We start from the raw sequence: 17304 nt of genomic DNA on the forward strand, positions 1-17304 counted from the left end.
GCGGGCTGGAGAGCCACCCCGGGCAGCGGTCAGTGCCCCACGGGGCTGAGGAGGGGTTGGCAACCACAGGGACACGGCCGGGCCGGCCCGGGGCAGAGGCCAAAGCAGGCCCGAGCCACATCTGGGCCGTGCCCCGGAGCCTTGGGCAGGGCCAGAGAGGGACAGGGGCACAGCCCGGCCCTGGGCAAGGGGCTGTGCCCAGGCCGGTGCCGGGTGCTCAGTGCCCTCTGTGCCCGCAGCCCGGAGCCCACGCCTGGTGCTGCAGGAGGCCAAGGTGCAGCTCATGGACGTCCAGCTTTGCAACAGCAGCCGCTGGTACGGGGGGGCCGTGCACCCCCAGGACCTGTGCGCGGGGTACCCGTGGGGCGGCATCGACACCTGCCAGGTGTGGGCGTGGGCACAGGGTCTGGGGCACAGGGACCCCAAACACGGCCCCATGGAATCCCTCACACCCAGCACAGGGACCCCAAACACGGCCCCATGGAACCCCTCACACCCAGCACAGGGACCCCAAACAGGGCACCATGGAATCCCTCACACCCAGCACAGGGACCCCAAACACAGCACCATGGAATCCCTCACACCCAGCACAGGGACCCCAAACACGGCCCCATGGAATCCCTCACACCCCGCACAGGGGTCCATCCGTGTGTCCCTGCCCAGTGTCCCCTTGTCCCCAAGGCCTGCCACTGCCCACAGAGCCCACCTGGTGCTCCCAGCACCCCCAGGTGTGGATATCCTGGAATATCCATTCCCTGCCCAGCCCTGCTGACTGTGCCGAGATGAGAGAGCCCACCCTGAACCAGCCCCATCCTGCTGCCAGCCTGGAGCCCCCAGCCCCAGAGCAGAGCCTTCCCATGGGAATCCAGCCAGGAACGCGGCTCTGGTGGGGTTGGGATGGGAAGAGCAATGGCAGCAGCCCCTGACCCCTCTCTCTGGGCACAGGGGGACATCGGGGGACCTCTGGTCTGCAAGGACAACGCTGGTGACTACTTCTGGCTGGTAGGACCAGCCAGCTGGGGCCGAGGTTCTGCCAGAGCCAGGAGGCCCGGGGTGTTCACCTCCACCCAGCACTTCCACACCTGGATTCCTGCCCACACCGGCACGAGCCCAGCAGCACCATCAGCGGCTCCTGAGCCCACCCTGAACACACCAGGACAGGAGCCAGGCACCATTTCCCTCCCAAAAATCACCCTGAAGCATGTCCTCATGAAGCTGCAGGAGCTGGTGGAGGAGCTCAAGAAGAGGATACGGGGAGCAGGAGAGAGAGCAGATCCTGCTGTGGCTACAGAGGATCCCCCAGCTGGGGCCGTGGCTGTGGTGCCAAAGCCAGCCCCGGTGCCCAGGGCTGCTGTGCCCTGCCCACACTCCTGCCTCTGAGCTGCTCAGGTTGATTGATTTAATCCTTGGAGTAAATGTGTTCCTCCCTGTTCTGGGGGTTTAGGGGTGGAATTCTCTGGTTCTGTGATCCTAAAAGCAAAACCATGCATCTGCTCGTTTCCACTTTGAAAGCACAAAAGGTAAAGATCAGCGGTTAAAAACGATTTACTGCAGTTAGAAAACAATTTACTGGAAACAGCCATGACATAAGGAATCCAACCATTATTTACAGAAGTACTAATAAGAAATTAATTACACATTATTAGTAAGACAAAGCAGTGATTTACATGGAAAACCTGTGACAACACCCACTTTTATCCCCACTGGAAATAATGCCCTTGTCTGTGGAAGTGAGAGTCCCTTGCCCCTGGCAATGACATTGGGGTCCTGGACATGACCCACTCCCAGGTACTGGGTAAAAATGATTCCTGTGGCCAAAATCAGGACACCCATTCTCCACATTTTCAGTCCAGTTCAGTCTCCTGGGAAAAACAAGGATTTTGGAAAATGAGTGGGGTTGGGCCTGGTTTGGGGGGAGATGAGGGGGAGCTGGGGAGGGGAGGGGAGGATGGGACTGGCAGATGGAGAGAGGAAGAAACTTCTCCAGCCCAGGACTCCTCCAGCAGAGCTTCAAGCGTCCCAATCCCAGGAAAAGTCATTGAGAGGGACAGGAATGGGGGCAGCTGGAGCTGCGAGTCCTGGAGTCCTGTGGAACTGGTGGAAGTGCCACCCTGAGTTGATGCTGTCACCCAGGGCTGTCCCCTGTGTCACCAGCTCCTGGCTCTGAGCTGCCCCATCCCACTGCCCCCAGTATGCCCTCAGGATGGGGACCCCTGGATCTGGGACATGCCCTCTGGTCCAGTGGGATTGTGGCTCCCAGGAGCTGTCCTGGTTCTGGAGAAGGAGCTGGAGCATGATCTCTCCTCCTGGAACAAGCCAGGATCCTGCCCAAGGCCTCACCAGGAATGTCCCACACGGAGCACAGGGCCCTGCTCTCACTTCCCAGTGCATTTGGGGTCCCCTGACACCGTTTCACCCCAGCTCCGCGTCACTCCAAGGGGTCCCCCCGAGCTGTGGGGCAGCTCTGAGGCTGAGCGAGGTGATTTGGGATGGGGGCAGGAAGGTTTGGGGGTGTCAATGCGGGGAGCAGCGGCAGCAGGAAGGTTTGGGGCTGCAGTTGGGGGCACAGCAGGGCTGCAGCGAGGGGTCCCGGCCCTTCCTGATCTGGCTCTCCCCGAATTCCAGGCACTGCTCCAGCAGCACTTTCTGCAGGGTGATGTCCCTGAGCACCTGCAGCACCTCGGGGCTCGCCTGGCCCTGGAGCAGGTCGTAGTTCTCCGCAGGGTCCGACTCCAGGTCGAAGAGCAGTGGGGGCAAGTGCGGGGTCAGCGGCGTTAGCCCCTGGCACGCCTGGTCCGGGGTGCTGCTGCTATGGAAGGAACCTGAGAAACTAAACCTAGCTGGGCACTGAGCCTTCTCCTGGGGCTCTGGGCAGCAACAGCTCACCTCAGAACCCCCCAAAACAGGAGGCAGCACTGACCTTGGGTGAAGAAATGAGCCTTGTACTTGCCCAGGCAGACGGCGAAGGGGCCGTGCAGGGCGTCGGGGGATGGAGGGTAGAAGAACACGGCCTGGCGAGGGCTCTGGGGGGACAGCATGGCTCAGCCCACCTGGGCAAGTCCCCGATGGCAGCAGCAGGCCAGGAGCCCCAATCCTGCAGCTGGAATTTGGGCACGGAGCCCATGGGGCAGCCTGGGCACAACTCCCGAACCCTGGATGTGCCCAAATCCCGGCTGCTCCGTGGCCAGCAGGACTCACCTTCCCCGAGCCAAAGAGCAGCGGGCTCAGGTCGAAGCCATCCAGGGCCACCTTGGGAAGGGCTGCTCCAGCCAGGGCACTCAGGGTGGGCAGGATGTCCAGGGTACTGGCCAGCTCATGGGTCACTCCTGGCACGGGGAACACCCAAGGGGCTGATCCCGCTGCCGTCCCTGGCCCGGGTTTGTCCCAGCTTGTCACCCAGGGGGTGGCACGGCCCAGCCTGGCTCACCTGGCGTGATCCTGCCTGGCCAATAAGCCACGGCTGGCTCCCTCATGCCACCCTCGTAGGTCGTGCCCTTGCCACATTTGAGGTGGCCGGCGCTGCCACCACGTGCCATGCGCAGAGTGGAGGGGCTGGGGACAATGGGGACAAGGAGCAACTGCCACCCGGTGCCAGGGCCATACTGGCCAAGGGGGCAGTGACAAGGGTGGCCTGGTGCCAGCCTGACTCTGCCACCCTTAGGGGCAGGGCAGAAGTCAAGGGCTGTGACACGTACAAACAGGGCAGGGTGACACTGGTGTCACTCATGCAGAGGGAACTGGGGGACATTTAGGGGGGTCACATTCCTGCCCAAACCCTGGGGGACATTTGGGGGTGTCACACTCCTGCCCAAGGCCTGGGAGGTTTGTGCAGGACTCAGCTGAGTCCCGGGAACATGGAAATCACGCCCTGTGTCCCATGCAGAGCAGGAACCCGAGGTGACACTTGTCACTGCACCATGACAGCTCTGCCACCCCCAGCCCCCTCACCCATTGTCAGAGGTGAAGAACACCAGGGTGGAGTTCTCCAGGCCGTTGTCCTGCAGGGCCTGCAGGAGCTGTCCCACAGAGCCATCGAACTCAGCCAGTGCATCCCCGAAGGGTCCCCTCTGCATCCGTCCTGAAAACTCCTGGCTGGCAAACTGGGGGTAGTGGGTATGCTGGGAAAGGACACAGAGCGCTGGCATCAGCCCCCCTGGAGCTGCCCAGCTCTGTCAGGGATAGGTAGCACCCCAGCCAGGACATGGAGAGGTGACATCAGCTGAGACAACACTTGTCCCCAAATCTCAGCAGTGGCACAACAGAGCTGAGCACTCAGGAGAGGGTGGGGAGCTCCAGAGTGGGAAGTTTCCCCTGAGGATGGCACAGGGAAGAGGGGAAGGCTGCAGAAAACAGTGGCCTAAAAGCACCATCCCAATGAGATCTGCTTTGGTGTGGGAATGGCAACCCCAGGTTATCCAGCAGCAGATTTTGGGGTGGCAGGAGGGGAGAGGCTTCCCAGTTCTTCCCATGGGACTCAGCCTCTCCTCTCCTCTCCTCTCCTCTCCTCTCCTCTCCTCTCCTCTCCTCTCCTCTCCTCTCCTCTCCTCTCCTCTCCTCTCCTCTCCTCTCCTCTCCTCTCCTCTCCTCTCCTCTCCTCTCCTCTCCTCTCCTCTCCTCTCCCACCCAAGGGCCCGGAAAATCCACCCATTCCCACATGGGAAGCGTAGTAGAGAAGGAAGGGGAGGCCTCGGCGGGCACAGTCAGCGATGAAATCCCGGGAGAATTTGTTGTAGAGGGGCACGAGGTCGGGGAAGGAGACGGGCTGCTGAATGATGCTCTGGTTCCAGAGCAGCGGCAGCGGCACCACGCCCTGGTCGCACGTCCCAAAACACTTGGTGTCTGGTGGGAAACAGGTCAGGTTCTGGCAGGGGCCCTGGGAAAACAGGATTTTTTTGATTCCAGCTCTAGCGCAGGGCAGAGAAAGAAAAGAACAGGGGGTGAAGTGTCCCAGTGGCCTCTCTCCCAAACAGAAGCCGCTCCCAGAAAACCAGGACCCTAAAAAGTGCAGCAAGGCTGTGCGGCTCCCACCCAACATCCCTGAAGATTCCCACACACCTGGATGCTCTCAGCTGGTCATGGGAATAGGGCACGCCCAGGAAGTGATCGAAGCCCTGGTGCACGGGCAGGAAGGAGCCGTTCACGCCAAAGCCCAGGTGCCACTTGCCAACCATGGCCGTGGCGTAGCCCTGAGCCTTCAGCACCTCGGCCACGGTGACCTCAGCGAGCGGGAGCCCTCCCCGCGAGCCCGGGTCGAACACACCGGGATAGATCCCGGAGCGCACCTGGAGCCGGCCGGTCAGGAGAGCGGCCCTGGGCAGTGGGCGGACACGGCGTCAGCGGGACATCCCGGGACACCTCAGCTCCATCGCCGCCCGTTTATCCCGGGACACCGCGGCTTCATCCCCACCCGTTTATCCCGGGACAACCCACTCCATGCCAGCCCGTTTATCCCGGGACACCCCAGCTCCATGGCCACGCGTTTATCCCGGGACACCCCAGATCCATGGCCACGCGTTTATCCCGGGACACCCCAGATCCATGGCCACGCGTTTATCCCGGGACACCCCAGCTCCATGCCCACCCGTTTATCCCAGGACACCCCAGCTCCATGCCCACCCGTTTATCCCGGGACACCCCAGCTCCATGCCAGCCCTCTTATCCCGGGACAACCCAGCTCCATGGCCACGCGTTTATCCCGGGACACCCCAGCTCCATGCCCACCCGTTTATCCCAGGACACCCCAGCTCCATGGCCACGCGTTTATCCCGGGACACCCCAGCTCCATGCCAGCCCCTTTATCCCGGGACACCCCAGCTCCATGCCAGCCCGTTTATCCCGGCTGCAGCCGCGGGCGCCGTACCGGGAGGGGCTGCAGACGGCGGCGCTGCTGTAGAAGTCAGTGAAGCGCAGCCCGCGGGCCGCCAGCCGGTCCAGCTGTGGCGTGGCGGACGAAGGGTGCCCGTAGCTGCCCAGGTCACCGTAGCCCAAATCGTCCGCCAGCACCAGCACGAAGCTGGGGCGGGCGGTGGCCGCGGCTCGCACGGGCGGCGGCAGCAACAGCAGCAGCAGCCAAGGGTGGTACCGGCCCTGCGGCCCCATGGCGATGGCCTCGGGGTGCCCCGGGTGTCCCGGTGCTGTCCCCGGTGTCCCCGGTGCTGTCCCGGGGCGGTGCCGGCAGGAGCCGAGACGATCGCGTGATGCAAGCGACGGTCACGTGGCCCGCGATGCAGGCTGGGAGTTGTAGTCCCGAGTGGCCCTGTCAAGCGCGGGGTGCCAGGATGGGGCATCTAGGAATAGGCGTCCCAGGGAATGGCATCTGTAGAAAACGAGGTCCGCTTTCCTGGGAAATTTTTTAAAAGATTTAATAGAAGGCAATAAGAGGCAATAAAGCAAAAGGTTATAAAGGCCGGGTGCTCAGCATTCAGCCAAGAGCACGCCTGCTGCTTTGGAGATGCCCCTTAAATTCATCAGACAGTTTAATATTCATAGACCTATCATACGTTTTCAAACTTTCCTACAAACTGTTTTCCATACTCCAGGAACTGTTTTACATGGCCACTCCTTGGGTCCACCTTTTTAGAACATGTGTGTTTCTTGGCCGTGGTCTTAATTTACTTTTCTTATCTTAATTTTATTTTAGGTTGTGGTCTTCAATTTCTACAGACAGTCAGAGCTGGTAGCTGGTGTATCAGTAGCAGGTGTCTTCACTGGGTCTTATCCAACCAAGCACTACAAAAACACTTTATCAGCCTATGTTATTCCTAAAGAAAACTACATCTTAACAACCATTTCAACACCACATATCCAACCTAATATTTGCAAAAACCCGATACCAGAATATGCATTTATAAGAGCATCCCAGAGTACAGGATTGCCTCTGGGCAGCTCAGGAATATCCCCAGGGAGGAGACACCACTCTGGGCTGAGCACTGCCCCAGTGCAGAGCTTGTGTCTTCTGAGATTTCTGGGATCTCCCGATTCCTGGGACCAGCCCCTGCCCATTCCTCTGCTGCTACCCCTGGACCTCCAAAACAGAGCCTGGGCCCTACTCCTACAGCAGGAGTGGGATGGGGAGCCCTGGCAGCTCAGAGGCAGAAGCTGGTGACATAGGGGACAGCAGATTAGGGTGGCACCTGCAGCAGCTCCACAAGACTCCAGGACTCGCAGCTCCAGCTGCCCCCATTCCTGTCCCTCTCAGAGACTTTTCCTGGGATTGGGACACCTGAGGCTCTGCTGGAGGAGTCCTGGGCTGGAGAAGTTTCTCCCTCTCTCCATCTGGCAGTCCCATCCTCCCCTCCCCTCCCTGGCTACCTCCCATCTGCCCCCAACCTCACTCATTTTTCCCAAATTGCCCCATCTTTGTTTTTCCCAGGAGACTGAACTGGACAACGTGGACAGCTGGAAACAGGAACAACTCTAATTCAAAGACAAACTGAGTTCACCGTTGGGGTGGGCCCAGGGCTCAGCACGGACAGGGCACAGCAGCCCTGGGCACGGGGGCTGCCTTGGGCACCACAGTCATGGCCCCAGCTGGGAATGGTTGCCAGAACTGGATCAGCTCATCCTGCTGCTCAGGTTTTCTTTCCCTTCAGGAACTGCAGGAGCTCCAGCACCAGATTCAGGAATTTCCCCAGGATTTGTTGTTGGAATGAAATCACCGTAGAATCCTCTGGTTCTGGGTTGGGATTCTCCAGATCGCTCAAGTCTGAGTCCGGCCCAGGCTCTTCCTCTGGTTCTGGGGGTGGCAGTGGGAAGGGCTCTGCAGGAGGAACATCAGCTCCAGGTGGGAGCAATCCCATCTGCACCTGGATCCAGGTGTGGAAGTGCTGGGTGGAGGTGAACACCCCGGGTCGCTTGGCCCCGGCACAGCCTCGGCCCCAGCTGGCCAGTCCCACCAGCCAGAAGTAGTCACCAACGTTGTCCTTGCAGACCAGAGGTCCCCCGATGTCCCCCTGCACCCAGAGAGAGGGGTCAGGGGCTGCTGCCATTGCTCTTCCCATCCCGACCCCGCCAGAGCCGCGTTCCTGGCTGGATTCCCATGGGAAGGCTCTGCTCTGGGGCTGGGGGCTCCAGGCTGGCAGCAGGATGGGGCTGGTTCAGGGTGGGCTCTCTCTCATCTCTGCACAGTCAGCAGGGTTGGGCAGGGAATGGATATTCCAGGATATCCACACCTGGGGGTGCTGGGAGCACCAGGTGGGCTCTGTGGGCAGTGGCAGGCCTTGGGGACAAGGGGACACTGGGCAGGGACACACGGATGGGCAAGGGACACATGGATGGGGAAGGGAAACTCATCAGTGGAAGGGCCCTTGGGATGGGAGGACACCGGGCAACGCCCAGCCAGTGCCAGGCCGTGTTTGGGACCCCTGTGCTGGGTGTCAGGGATTCCATGGGGCCGTCTTTGGGGTCCCTGTGCCCCAGACCCTGTGCCCACGCCCACACCTGGCAGGTGTCGATGCCGCCCCGCGGGTACCCCGCACACAGGTCCTGGGGGTGCACGGCCCCCCCGTACCAGCGGCTGCTGTTGCAAAGCTGGACGTCCATGAGCCGCACCTTGGCCTCCTGCAGCACCAGGCATGGGCTCCGGGCTGCGGGCACAGAGGGCACTGAGCACCCGGCACCGGCCTGGGCACAGCCCCTTGCCCAGGGCCGGGCCGTGCCCCTGTCCCGCTCTGGCCCTGCCCAAGGCTCCGGGGCACGGCCCAGATGTGGCTCGGGCCTGCTTTGGCCTCTGCCCCGGGCCGGCCCGGCCGTGTCCCTGTGGTTGCCAACCCCTCCTCAGCCCCGTGGGGCACTGACCGCTGCCCGGGGTGGCTCTCCAGCCCGCAATGTAGCAGGTTTTCAGCTCGGGCACTGCCAGGGAGCTGTCGGGCACACAGCCCAGCTGGATGTAGTCGCTGCACTCCACGGGCTGGTCCAGCCTCAGGAGGTCAATGTTGCTCCTGGCCGTGGCGGCCACGTAGCCATTGTGCACCAGGATCTGCTTGATCTGGAACACCTCGGCCTTGTGGCCCGGCTTAGCCAGATCCGTGGCCCCGATCAGCACCTTCCAGTGGAAGACAGCAGTGGGAGGGCCATGGAGAGTGACAGGGAGCAGAGGCAGGACCAGGGAATGCCTGGGCTGTCCCAGCCCAGCCATTCGCAGCCTTCTTTGTCCCGCAGCAGGGAGGGGAGGCAGCCGCGGAACAGCACAGGGTGCTGCAAGCTGGGCACCTGTCCCTGCCATGGGGACATCCCTGACCCTGCCTTACGGACATTGCTGTCCCTGCCACAGGGACATCCAGGATCCTGCTGCGGGGTCATCCCTGTCCCTGCTGTGGGGACATCTGTGACCTTTCATGGGCACATCCCTGATCCTCTTGTAGGGACATTCCTGATATTGTTGGGCTCTCATCCCTGTCCCTGTAGGGTCCCATCCCTGTCCCTGCTGGGTCCCAACCCTGTTCCTGCTGGGGTCCCATCCCTTTCCCTGTTGGGATCCCAACACTGTTCCTGCTGGGATCCCATCTCTGTCCCTGTTGGGATGCCATCCCTTTCCCTGTTGGGATCCCATCCCTGTCCCTGCTCCTCCTTACCCTGCCCTAACCAAGCAGCTGGCCACTGTCAGCACTCACTGGCGGTGGATGAGTGCCCCCGAGCACATGTGCCACGTGCCATTGTCCAAGGTGGCCTGGATGCTGATGACACCAGGCCAGGCCCCTGGGTGGACCCCAGTGCCACCCATGTCCTGCGTGGTGTCTTCGAAGGAATCCCAGGATCCATAGTCAGAGTCCTGGGAATTTTCGGGAACCAGCGATCTGTGGTCAAACGCCATGGGCCGGAGCCCGCAGGTGCCTCTGGAAGCACAAAGCCATCAATGCCCTGCTCGGGGACAGCAGGGACAGGGACCCCCAAGGGGCTCCTCTGTGCCCAGGCTGTGCCAGGGACCCCCCGAATGTCCCTGAGCCCCCCGGGGACACTGACCTGCACGTGTCCCAGGCGGCCCCCACGGGCCAGGTCAGGGCCAGCAGGACGAGCAGTCCCAGCAAAGCCATCGGTGCCAGCGCAGGTGGCAGAGGCAGGACCGAGGTGTCACCTCTGGTGCCCACCGCCCTGGCAGTGCCCATGGTGCCACCAGGCCAGGCTGATGTTACACAGGGGCCTGTTCCATGTGTAGGGCATGGTGGCCTCAGGTAGGGCACAGGGGGGCTCAGAGCTGTGGAACCCTGGAATGGTTTGGGTGGGAGGGACCTGAAGGATCCCACTGGATCAGAGGGCATGTCCTGGATCCAGGGATCCCAATCTCCTGGCACCCAGGGCACAGTGGGGGCAGTGGGATGGGGCAGCTCAGAGCCAGGAGCTGGTAACACAGGGGACAGCTCTGTGTGGAAGCTGCAGCTCAGGGTGGCACCTGCAGCAGCTCCACAAGACTCCAGGACTCGCAGCTCCAGCTGCCCCCATTCCTGTCCCTCTCAGAGACTTTTCCTGGGATTGGGACACCTGAGGCTCTGCTGGAGGAGTCCTGGGCTGGAGAAGTTTCTCCCTCTCTCCATCTGGCAGTCCCATCCTCCCCTCCCCTCCCTGGCTGCCTCCCATCTGCCCCCAACCTCACTCATTTTTCCCAAATTGCCCCATCTTTGTTTTTCCCAGGAGACTGAACTGGACAACGTGGACAGCTGGAAACAGGAACAACTCTAATTCAAAGACAAACTGAGTTCACCGTTGGGGTGGGCCCAGGGCTCAGCACGGACAGGGCACAGCAGCCCTGGGCACGGGGGCTGCCTTGGGCACCACAGTCATGGCCCCAGCTGGGAATGGTTGCCAGAACTGGATCAGCTCATCCTGCTGCTCAGGTTTTCTTTCCCTTCAGGAACTGCAGGAGCTCCAGCACCAGATTCAGGAATTTCCCCAGGATTTGTTGTTGGAATGAAATCACCGTAGAATCCTCTGGTTCTGGGTTGGGATTCTCCAGATCGCTCAAATCTGAGTCCGGCTCAGGCTCTTCCTCTGGTTCCGGGGGTGGCAGTGGGAAGGGCTCTGCAGGAGGAACATCAGTTCCTGGTGGGAGCAATCCCATCTGCACCTGGATCCAGGTGTGGAAGTGCTGGGTGGAGGTGAACACCCCGGGTCGCTTGGCCCCGGCACAGCCTCGGCCCCAGCTGGCCAGTCCCACCAGCCAGAAGTAGTCACCAACGTTGTCCTTGCAGACCAGAGGTCCCCCGATGTCCCCCTGCACCCAGAGAGAGGGGTCAGGGGCTGCTGCCATTGCTCTTCCCATCCCAACCCCGCCAGAGCCGCGTTCCTGGCTGGATTCCCATGGGAAGGCTCTGCTCTGGGGCTGGGGGCTCCAGGCTGGCAGCAGGATGGGGCTGGTTCAGGGTGGGCTCTCTCTCATCTCTGCACAGTCAGCAGGGTTGGGCAGGGAATGGATATTCCAGGATATCCACACCTGGGGGTGCTGGGAGCACCAGGTGGGCTCTGTGGGCAGTGGCAGGCCTTGGGGACAAGGGGACACTGGGCAGGGACACACGGATGGGCAAGGGACACATGGATGGGCAAGGGAAACTCATCAGTGGAAGGGCCCTTGGGATGGGAGGACACCGGGCAACGCCCAGCCAGTGCCAGGCCGTGTTTGGGACCCCTGTGCTGGGTGTGAGGGATTCCATGGGGCCGTCTTTGGGGTCCCTGTGCCCCAGACCCTGTGCCCACGCCCACACCTGGCAGGTGTCGATGCCGCCCCGCGGGTACCCCACGCACAGGTCCTGGGGGTGCACGGCCCCCCCGTACCAGCGGCTGCTGTTGCACAGCTGGACGTCCATGAGCCGCACCTTGGCCTCCTGCAGCACCAGGCGTGGGCTCCGGGCTGCGGGCACAGAGGGCACTGAGCACCCGGCACCGGCCTGGGCACAGCCCCTTGCCCAGGGCCGGGCCGTGCCCCTGTCCCGCTCTGGCCCTGCCCAAGGCTCCGGGGCACGGCCCAGATGTGGCTCGGGCCTGCTTTGGCCTCTGCCCCGGGCCGGCCCGGCCGTGTCCCTGTGGTTGCCAACCCCTCCTCAGCCCCGTGGGGCACTGACCGCTGCCCGGGGTGGCTCTCCAGCCCGCAATGTAGCAGGTTTTCAGCTCGGGCACTGCCAGGGAGCTGTCGGGCACACAGCCCAGCTGGATGTAGTCGCTGCACTCCACGGGCTGGTCCATCCTCAGGAGGTCAATGTTGCTCCTGGCCGTGGCGGCCACGTAGCCATTGTGCACCAGGATCTGCTTGATCTGGAACACCTCGGCCTTGTGGCCCGGCTTAGCCAGATCCGTGGCCCCGATCAGCACCTTCCACTGGAAGACAGCAGTGGGAGGGCCATGGAGAGTGACAGGGAGCAGAGGCAGGACCAGGGAATGCCTGGGCTGTCCCAGCCCAGCCATTCGCAGCCTTCTTTGTCCCGCAGCAGAGAGGGGAGGCGGCCGCGGAACAGCACAGGGTGCTGCAAGCTGGGCACCTGTCCCTGCCATGGGGACATCCCTGACCCTGCCTTACGGACATTGCTGTCCCTGCCACAGGGACATCCAGGATCCTGCTGCGGGGTCATCCCTGTCCCTGCTGTGGGGACATCTGTGACCTTTCATGGGCACATCCCTGATCCTCTTGTAGGGACATTCCTGATATTGTTGGGCTCTCATCCCTGTCCCTGTAGGGTCCCATCCCTGTCCCTGCTGGGTCCCAACCCTGTTCCTGCTGGGATCCCATCCCTTTCCCTGTTGGGATCCCAACACTGTTCCTGCTGGGATCCCATCTCTGTCCCTGTTGGGATGCCATCCCTTTCCCTGTTGGGATCCCATCCCTGTCCCTGCTCCTCCTTACCCTGCCCTAACCAAGCAGCTGGCCACTGTCAGCACTCACTGGGGGTGGATGAGTGCCCCCGAGCACATGTGCCACGTGCCATTGTCCAAGGTGGCCTGGATGCTGATGACACCAGGCCAGGCCCCTGGGTGGACCCCAGTGCCACCCATGTCCTGCGAGGTGTCTTCGAAGGAATCCCAGGATCCATAGTCAGAGTCCTGGGAATTTTCGGGAACCAGTGATCTGTGGTCGAAGGCCATGGGACGGAGCCCGCAGGTGCCTCTGGAAGCACAAAGCCATCAATGCCCTGCTCGGGGACAGCAGGGACAGGGACCCCCAAGGGGCTCCTCTGTGCCCAGGCTGTGCCAGGGACCCCCCGAATGTCCCTGAGCCCCCCGGGGACACTGACCTGCACGTGTCCCAGGCGGCCCCCACGGGCCAGGTCAGGGCCAGCAGGACGAGCAGTCCCAGCAAAGCCATCGGTGCCAGCGCAGGTGGCAGAGGCAGGACCGAGGTGTCACCTCTGGTGCCCACCGCCCTGGCAGTGCCCATGGTGCCACCAGGCCAGGCTGATGTTACACAGGGGCCTGTTCCATGTGTAGGGCATGGTGGCCTCAGGTAGGGCACAGGGGGGCTCAGAGCTGTGGAACCCTGGAATGGTTTGGGTGGGAGGGACCTGAAGGATCCCACTGGATCAGAGGGCATGTCCTGGATCCAGGGATCCCAGTCTCCTGGCACCCAGGGCACAGTGGGGGCAGTGGGATGGGGCAGCTCAGAGCCAGGAGCTGGTAACACAGGGGACAGCTCTGTGTGGAAGCTGCAGCTCAGGGTGGCACCTGCAGCAGCTCCACAAGACTCCAGGACTCGCAGCTCCAGCTGCCCCCATTCCTGTCCCTCTCAGAGACTTTTCCTGGGATTGGGACACCTGAGGCTCTGCTGGAGGAGTCCTGGGCTGGAGAAGTTTCTCCCTCTCTCCATCTGGCAGTCCCATCCTCCCCTCCCCTCCCTGGCTGCCTCCCATCTGCCCCCAACCTCACTCATTTTTCCCAAATTGCCCCATCTTTGTTTTTCCCAGGAGACTGAACTGGACAACGTGGACAGCTGGAAACAGGAACAACTCTAATTCAAAGACAAACTGAGTTCACCGTTGGGGTGGGCCCAGGGCTCAGCACGGACAGGGCACAGCAGCCCTGGGCACGGGGGCTGCCTTGGGCACCACAGTCATGGCCCCAGCTGGGAATGGTTGCCAGAACTGGATCAGCTCATCCTGCTGCTCAGGTTTTCTTTCCCTTCAGGAACTGCAGGAGCTCCAGCACCAGATTCAGGAATTTCCCCAGGATTTGTTGTTGGAATGAAATCACCGTAGAATCCTCTGGTTCTGGGTTGGGATTCTCCAGATCGCTCAAATCTGAGTCCGGCTCAGGCTCTTCCTCTGGTTCCGGGGGTGGCAGTGGGAAGGGCTCTGCAGGAGGAACATCAGCTCCTGGTGGGAGCAATCCCATCTGCACCTGGATCCAGGTGTGGAAGTGCTGGGTGGAGGTGAACACCCCGGGTCGCTTGGCCCCGGCACAGCCTCGGCCCCAGCTGGCCAGTCCCACCAGCCAGAAGTAGTCACCAACGTTGTCCTTGCAGACCAGAGGTCCCCCGATGTCCCCCTGCACCCAGAGAGAGGGGTCAGGGGCTGCTGCCATTGCTCTTCCCATCCCGACCCCGCCAGAGCCGCGTTCCTGGCTGGATTCCCATGGGAAGGCTCTGCTCTGGGGCTGGGGGCTCCAGGCTGGCAGCAGGATGGGGCTGGTTCAGGGTGGGCTCTCTCTCATCTCTGCACAGTCAGCAGGGTTGGGCAGGGAATGGATATTCCAGGATATCCACACCTGGGGGTGCTGGGAGCACCAGGTGGGCTCTGTGGGCAGTGGCAGGCCTTGGGGACAAGGGGACACTGGGCAGGGACACACGGATGGGCAAGGGACACATGGATGGGGAAGGGAAACTCATCAGTGGAAGGGCCCTTGGGATGGGAGGACACCGGGCAACGCCCAGCCAGTGCCAGGCCGTGTTTGGGACCCCTGTGCTGGGTGTCAGGGATTCCATGGGGCTGTGTTTGGGGTCCCTGTGCCCCAGACCCTGTGCCCACGCCCACACCTGGCAGGTGTCGATGCCGCCCCGCGGGTACCCCGCGCACAGGTTCTGGGAGTGCACGGCCCCCCCGTACCAGCGGCTGCTGTTGCAAAGCTGGACGTCCATGAGCCGCACCTTGGCCTCCTGCAGCACCAGGCGTGGGCTCCGGGCTGCGGGCACAGAGGGCACTGAGCACCCGGCACCGGCCTGGGCACAGCCCCTTGCCCAGGGCCGGGCCGTGCCCCTGTCCCGCTCTGGCCCTGCCCAAGGCTCCGGGGCACGGCCCAGATGTGGCTCGGGCCAGCTTTGGCCTCTGCCCCGGGCCGGCCCGGCCGTGTCCCTGTGGTTGCCAACCCCTCCTCAGCCCCGTGGGGCACTGACCGCTGCCCGGGGTGGCTCTCCAGCCCGCAATGTAGCAGGTTTTCAGCTCGGGCACTGCCAGGGAGCTGTCGGGCACACAGCCCAGCTGGATGTAGTCGCTGCACTCCACGGGCTGGTCCATCCTCAGGAGGTCAATGTTGCTCCTGGCCGTGGCGGCCACGTAGCCATTGTGCACCAGGATCTGCTTGATCTGGAACACCTCGGCCTTGTGGCCCGGCTTAGCCAGATCCGTGGCCCCGATCAGCACCTTCCACTGGAAGACAGCAGTGGGAGGGCCATGGAGAGTGACAGGGAGCAGAGGCAGGACCAGGGAATGCCTGGGCTGTCCCAGCCCAGCCATTCGCAGCCTTCTTTGTCCCGCAGCAGGGAGGGGAGGCAGCCGCGGAACAGCACAGGGTGCTGCAAGCTGGGCACCTGTCCCTGCCATGGGGACATCCCTGACCCTGCCTTACCGACATTGCTGTCCCTGCCACAGGGACATCCAGGATCCTGCTGCGGGGTCATCCCTGTCCCTGCTGTGGGGACATCTGTGACCTTTCATGGGCACATCCCTGATCCTCTTGTAGGGACATTCCTGATATTGTTGGGCTCTCATCCCTGTCCCTGTAGGGTCCCATCCCTGTCCCTGCTGGGTCCCAACCCTGTTCCTGCTGGGGTCCCATCCCTTTCCCTGTTGGGATCCCAACACTGTTCCTGCTGGGATCCCATCTCTGTCCCTGTTGGGATGCCATCCCTTTCCCTGTTGGGATCCCATCCCTGTCCCTGCTCCTCCTTACCCTGCCCTAACCAAGCAGCTGGCCACTGTCAGCACTCACTGGGGGTAGATGAGTGCCCCCGAGCACATGTGCCACGTGCCATTGTCCAAGGTGGCCTGGATGCTGATGACACCAGGCCAGGCCCCTGGGTGGACCCCAGTGCCACCCATGTCCTGCGAGGTGTCTTCGAAGGAATCCCAGGATCCATAGTCAGAGTCCTGGGAATTTTCGGGAACCAGCGATCTGTGGTCAAACGCCATGGGCCGGAGCCCGCAGGTGCCTCTGGAAGCACAAAGCCATCAATGCCCTGCTCGGGGACAGCAGGGACAGGGACCCCCAAGGGGCTCCTCTGTGCCCAGGCTGTGCCAGGGACCCCCCGAATGTCCCTGAGCCCCCCGGGGACACTGACCTGCACGTGTCCCAGGCGGCCCCCACGGGCCAGGTCAGGGCCAGCAGGACGAGCAGTCCCAGCAAAGCCATCGGTGCCAGCGCAGGTGGCAGAGGCAGGACCGAGGTGTCACCTCTGGTGCCCACCGCCCTGGCAGTGCCCATGGTGCCACCAGGCCAGGCTGATGTTACACAGGGGCCTGTTCCATGTGTAGGGCATGGTGGCCTCAGGTAGGGCACAGGGGGGCTCAGAGCTGTGGAACCCTGGAATGGTTTGGGTGGGAGGGACCTGAAGGATCCCACTGGATCAGAGGGCATGTCCTGGATCCAGGGATCCCAGTCTCCTGGCACCCAGGGCACAGTGGGGGCAGTGGGATGGGGCAGCTCAGAGCCAGGAGCTGGTAACACAGGGGACAGCTCTGTGTGGAAGCTGCAGCTCAGGGTGGCACCTGCAGCAGCTCCACAAGACTCCAGGACTCGCAGCTCCAGCTGCCCCCATTCCTGTCCCTCTCAGAGACTTTTCCTGGGATTGGGACACCTGAGGCTCTGCTGGAGGAGTCCTGGGCTGGAGAAGTTTCTCCCTCTCTCCATCTGGCAGTCCCATCCTCCCCTCCCCTCCCTGGCTGCCTCCCATCTGCCCCCAACCTCACTCATTTTTCCCAAATTGCCCCATCTTTGTTTTTCCCAGGAGACTGAACTGGACAACGTGGACAGCTGGAAACAGGAACAACTCTAATTCAAAGACAAACTGAGTTCACCGTTGGGGTGGGCCCAGGGCTCAGCACGGACAGGGCACAGCAGCCCTGGGCACGGGGGCTGCCTTGGGCACCACAGTCATGGCCCCAGCTGGGAATGGTT

The 17304-nt window shown here is 62.4% G+C and overlaps 4 protein-coding genes across 4 annotated transcripts; all 4 read right to left on the reverse strand.

The window, feature by feature from the left end:
- Window positions 1-1529: 1529 nt before the first annotated feature.
- Window positions 1530-6163, reverse strand: LOC134043316 (arylsulfatase A-like). The gene is made up of 8 exons (XM_062491481.1): window positions 5861-6163; window positions 5052-5310; window positions 4655-4873; window positions 3949-4118; window positions 3428-3552; window positions 3199-3326; window positions 2921-3023; window positions 1530-2822 (listed from the first exon to the last, which is right to left on the reverse strand). Exons 1-8 carry the CDS (start codon window positions 6097-6099, stop codon window positions 2515-2517), a joined length of 1551 nt encoding a protein of 516 aa, XP_062347465.1. The 5' UTR covers window positions 6100-6163; the 3' UTR covers window positions 1530-2514.
- Window positions 6164-7583: 1420 nt separating this feature from the next.
- LOC134043830 (acrosin-like) lies at window positions 7584-10103 on the reverse strand (the record flags this gene model as incomplete). The annotated part of the gene is given in 5 exon segments (XM_062492563.1): window positions 7584-7952; window positions 8440-8585; window positions 8803-9062; window positions 9573-9833; window positions 9961-10103. Coding segments are annotated over 5 exon segments (1179 nt in total), but the record flags the coding sequence as incomplete, so codon positions are not given.
- A 734-nt stretch (window positions 10104-10837) lies between these two features.
- Window positions 10838-13285, reverse strand: LOC134043831 (acrosin-like; the record flags this gene model as incomplete). The annotated part of the gene is given in 5 exon segments (XM_062492565.1): window positions 10838-11206; window positions 11694-11839; window positions 12051-12303; window positions 12838-13087; window positions 13215-13285. Coding segments are annotated over 5 exon segments (1089 nt in total), but the record flags the coding sequence as incomplete, so codon positions are not given.
- An 806-nt stretch (window positions 13286-14091) lies between these two features.
- Window positions 14092-16539, reverse strand: LOC134043832 (acrosin-like; the record flags this gene model as incomplete). The annotated part of the gene is given in 5 exon segments (XM_062492566.1): window positions 14092-14460; window positions 14948-15093; window positions 15305-15557; window positions 16092-16341; window positions 16469-16539. Coding segments are annotated over 5 exon segments (1089 nt in total), but the record flags the coding sequence as incomplete, so codon positions are not given.
- Between the last annotated feature and the right edge of the window lie 765 nt (window positions 16540-17304).

The sequence above is a fragment of the Cinclus cinclus genome, chromosome 4 (assembly GCF_963662255.1).
Source record: "Cinclus cinclus chromosome 4, bCinCin1.1, whole genome shotgun sequence".
NCBI classification, from domain to species: Eukaryota; Metazoa; Chordata; class Aves; order Passeriformes; family Cinclidae; genus Cinclus; species Cinclus cinclus.

Coding starts and splice junctions, on each gene's coding strand:
- LOC134043316 (XM_062491481.1), bottom strand. CDS start 6,099: ATGGGGCCGCAGGGCCGGTACCACCCTTGGCTGCTGCTGCTGTTGCTG. Junction 4,119..4,654: donor TTCTCTACTACGCTTCCCAT/GTGGGAATGGGT, acceptor GTCCTTTCCCAG/CATACCCACTACCCCCAGTT. Junction 3,024..3,198: donor TGCTCTTTGGCTCGGGGAAG/GTGAGTCCTGCT, acceptor CTGTCCCCCCAG/AGCCCTCGCCAGGCCGTGTT.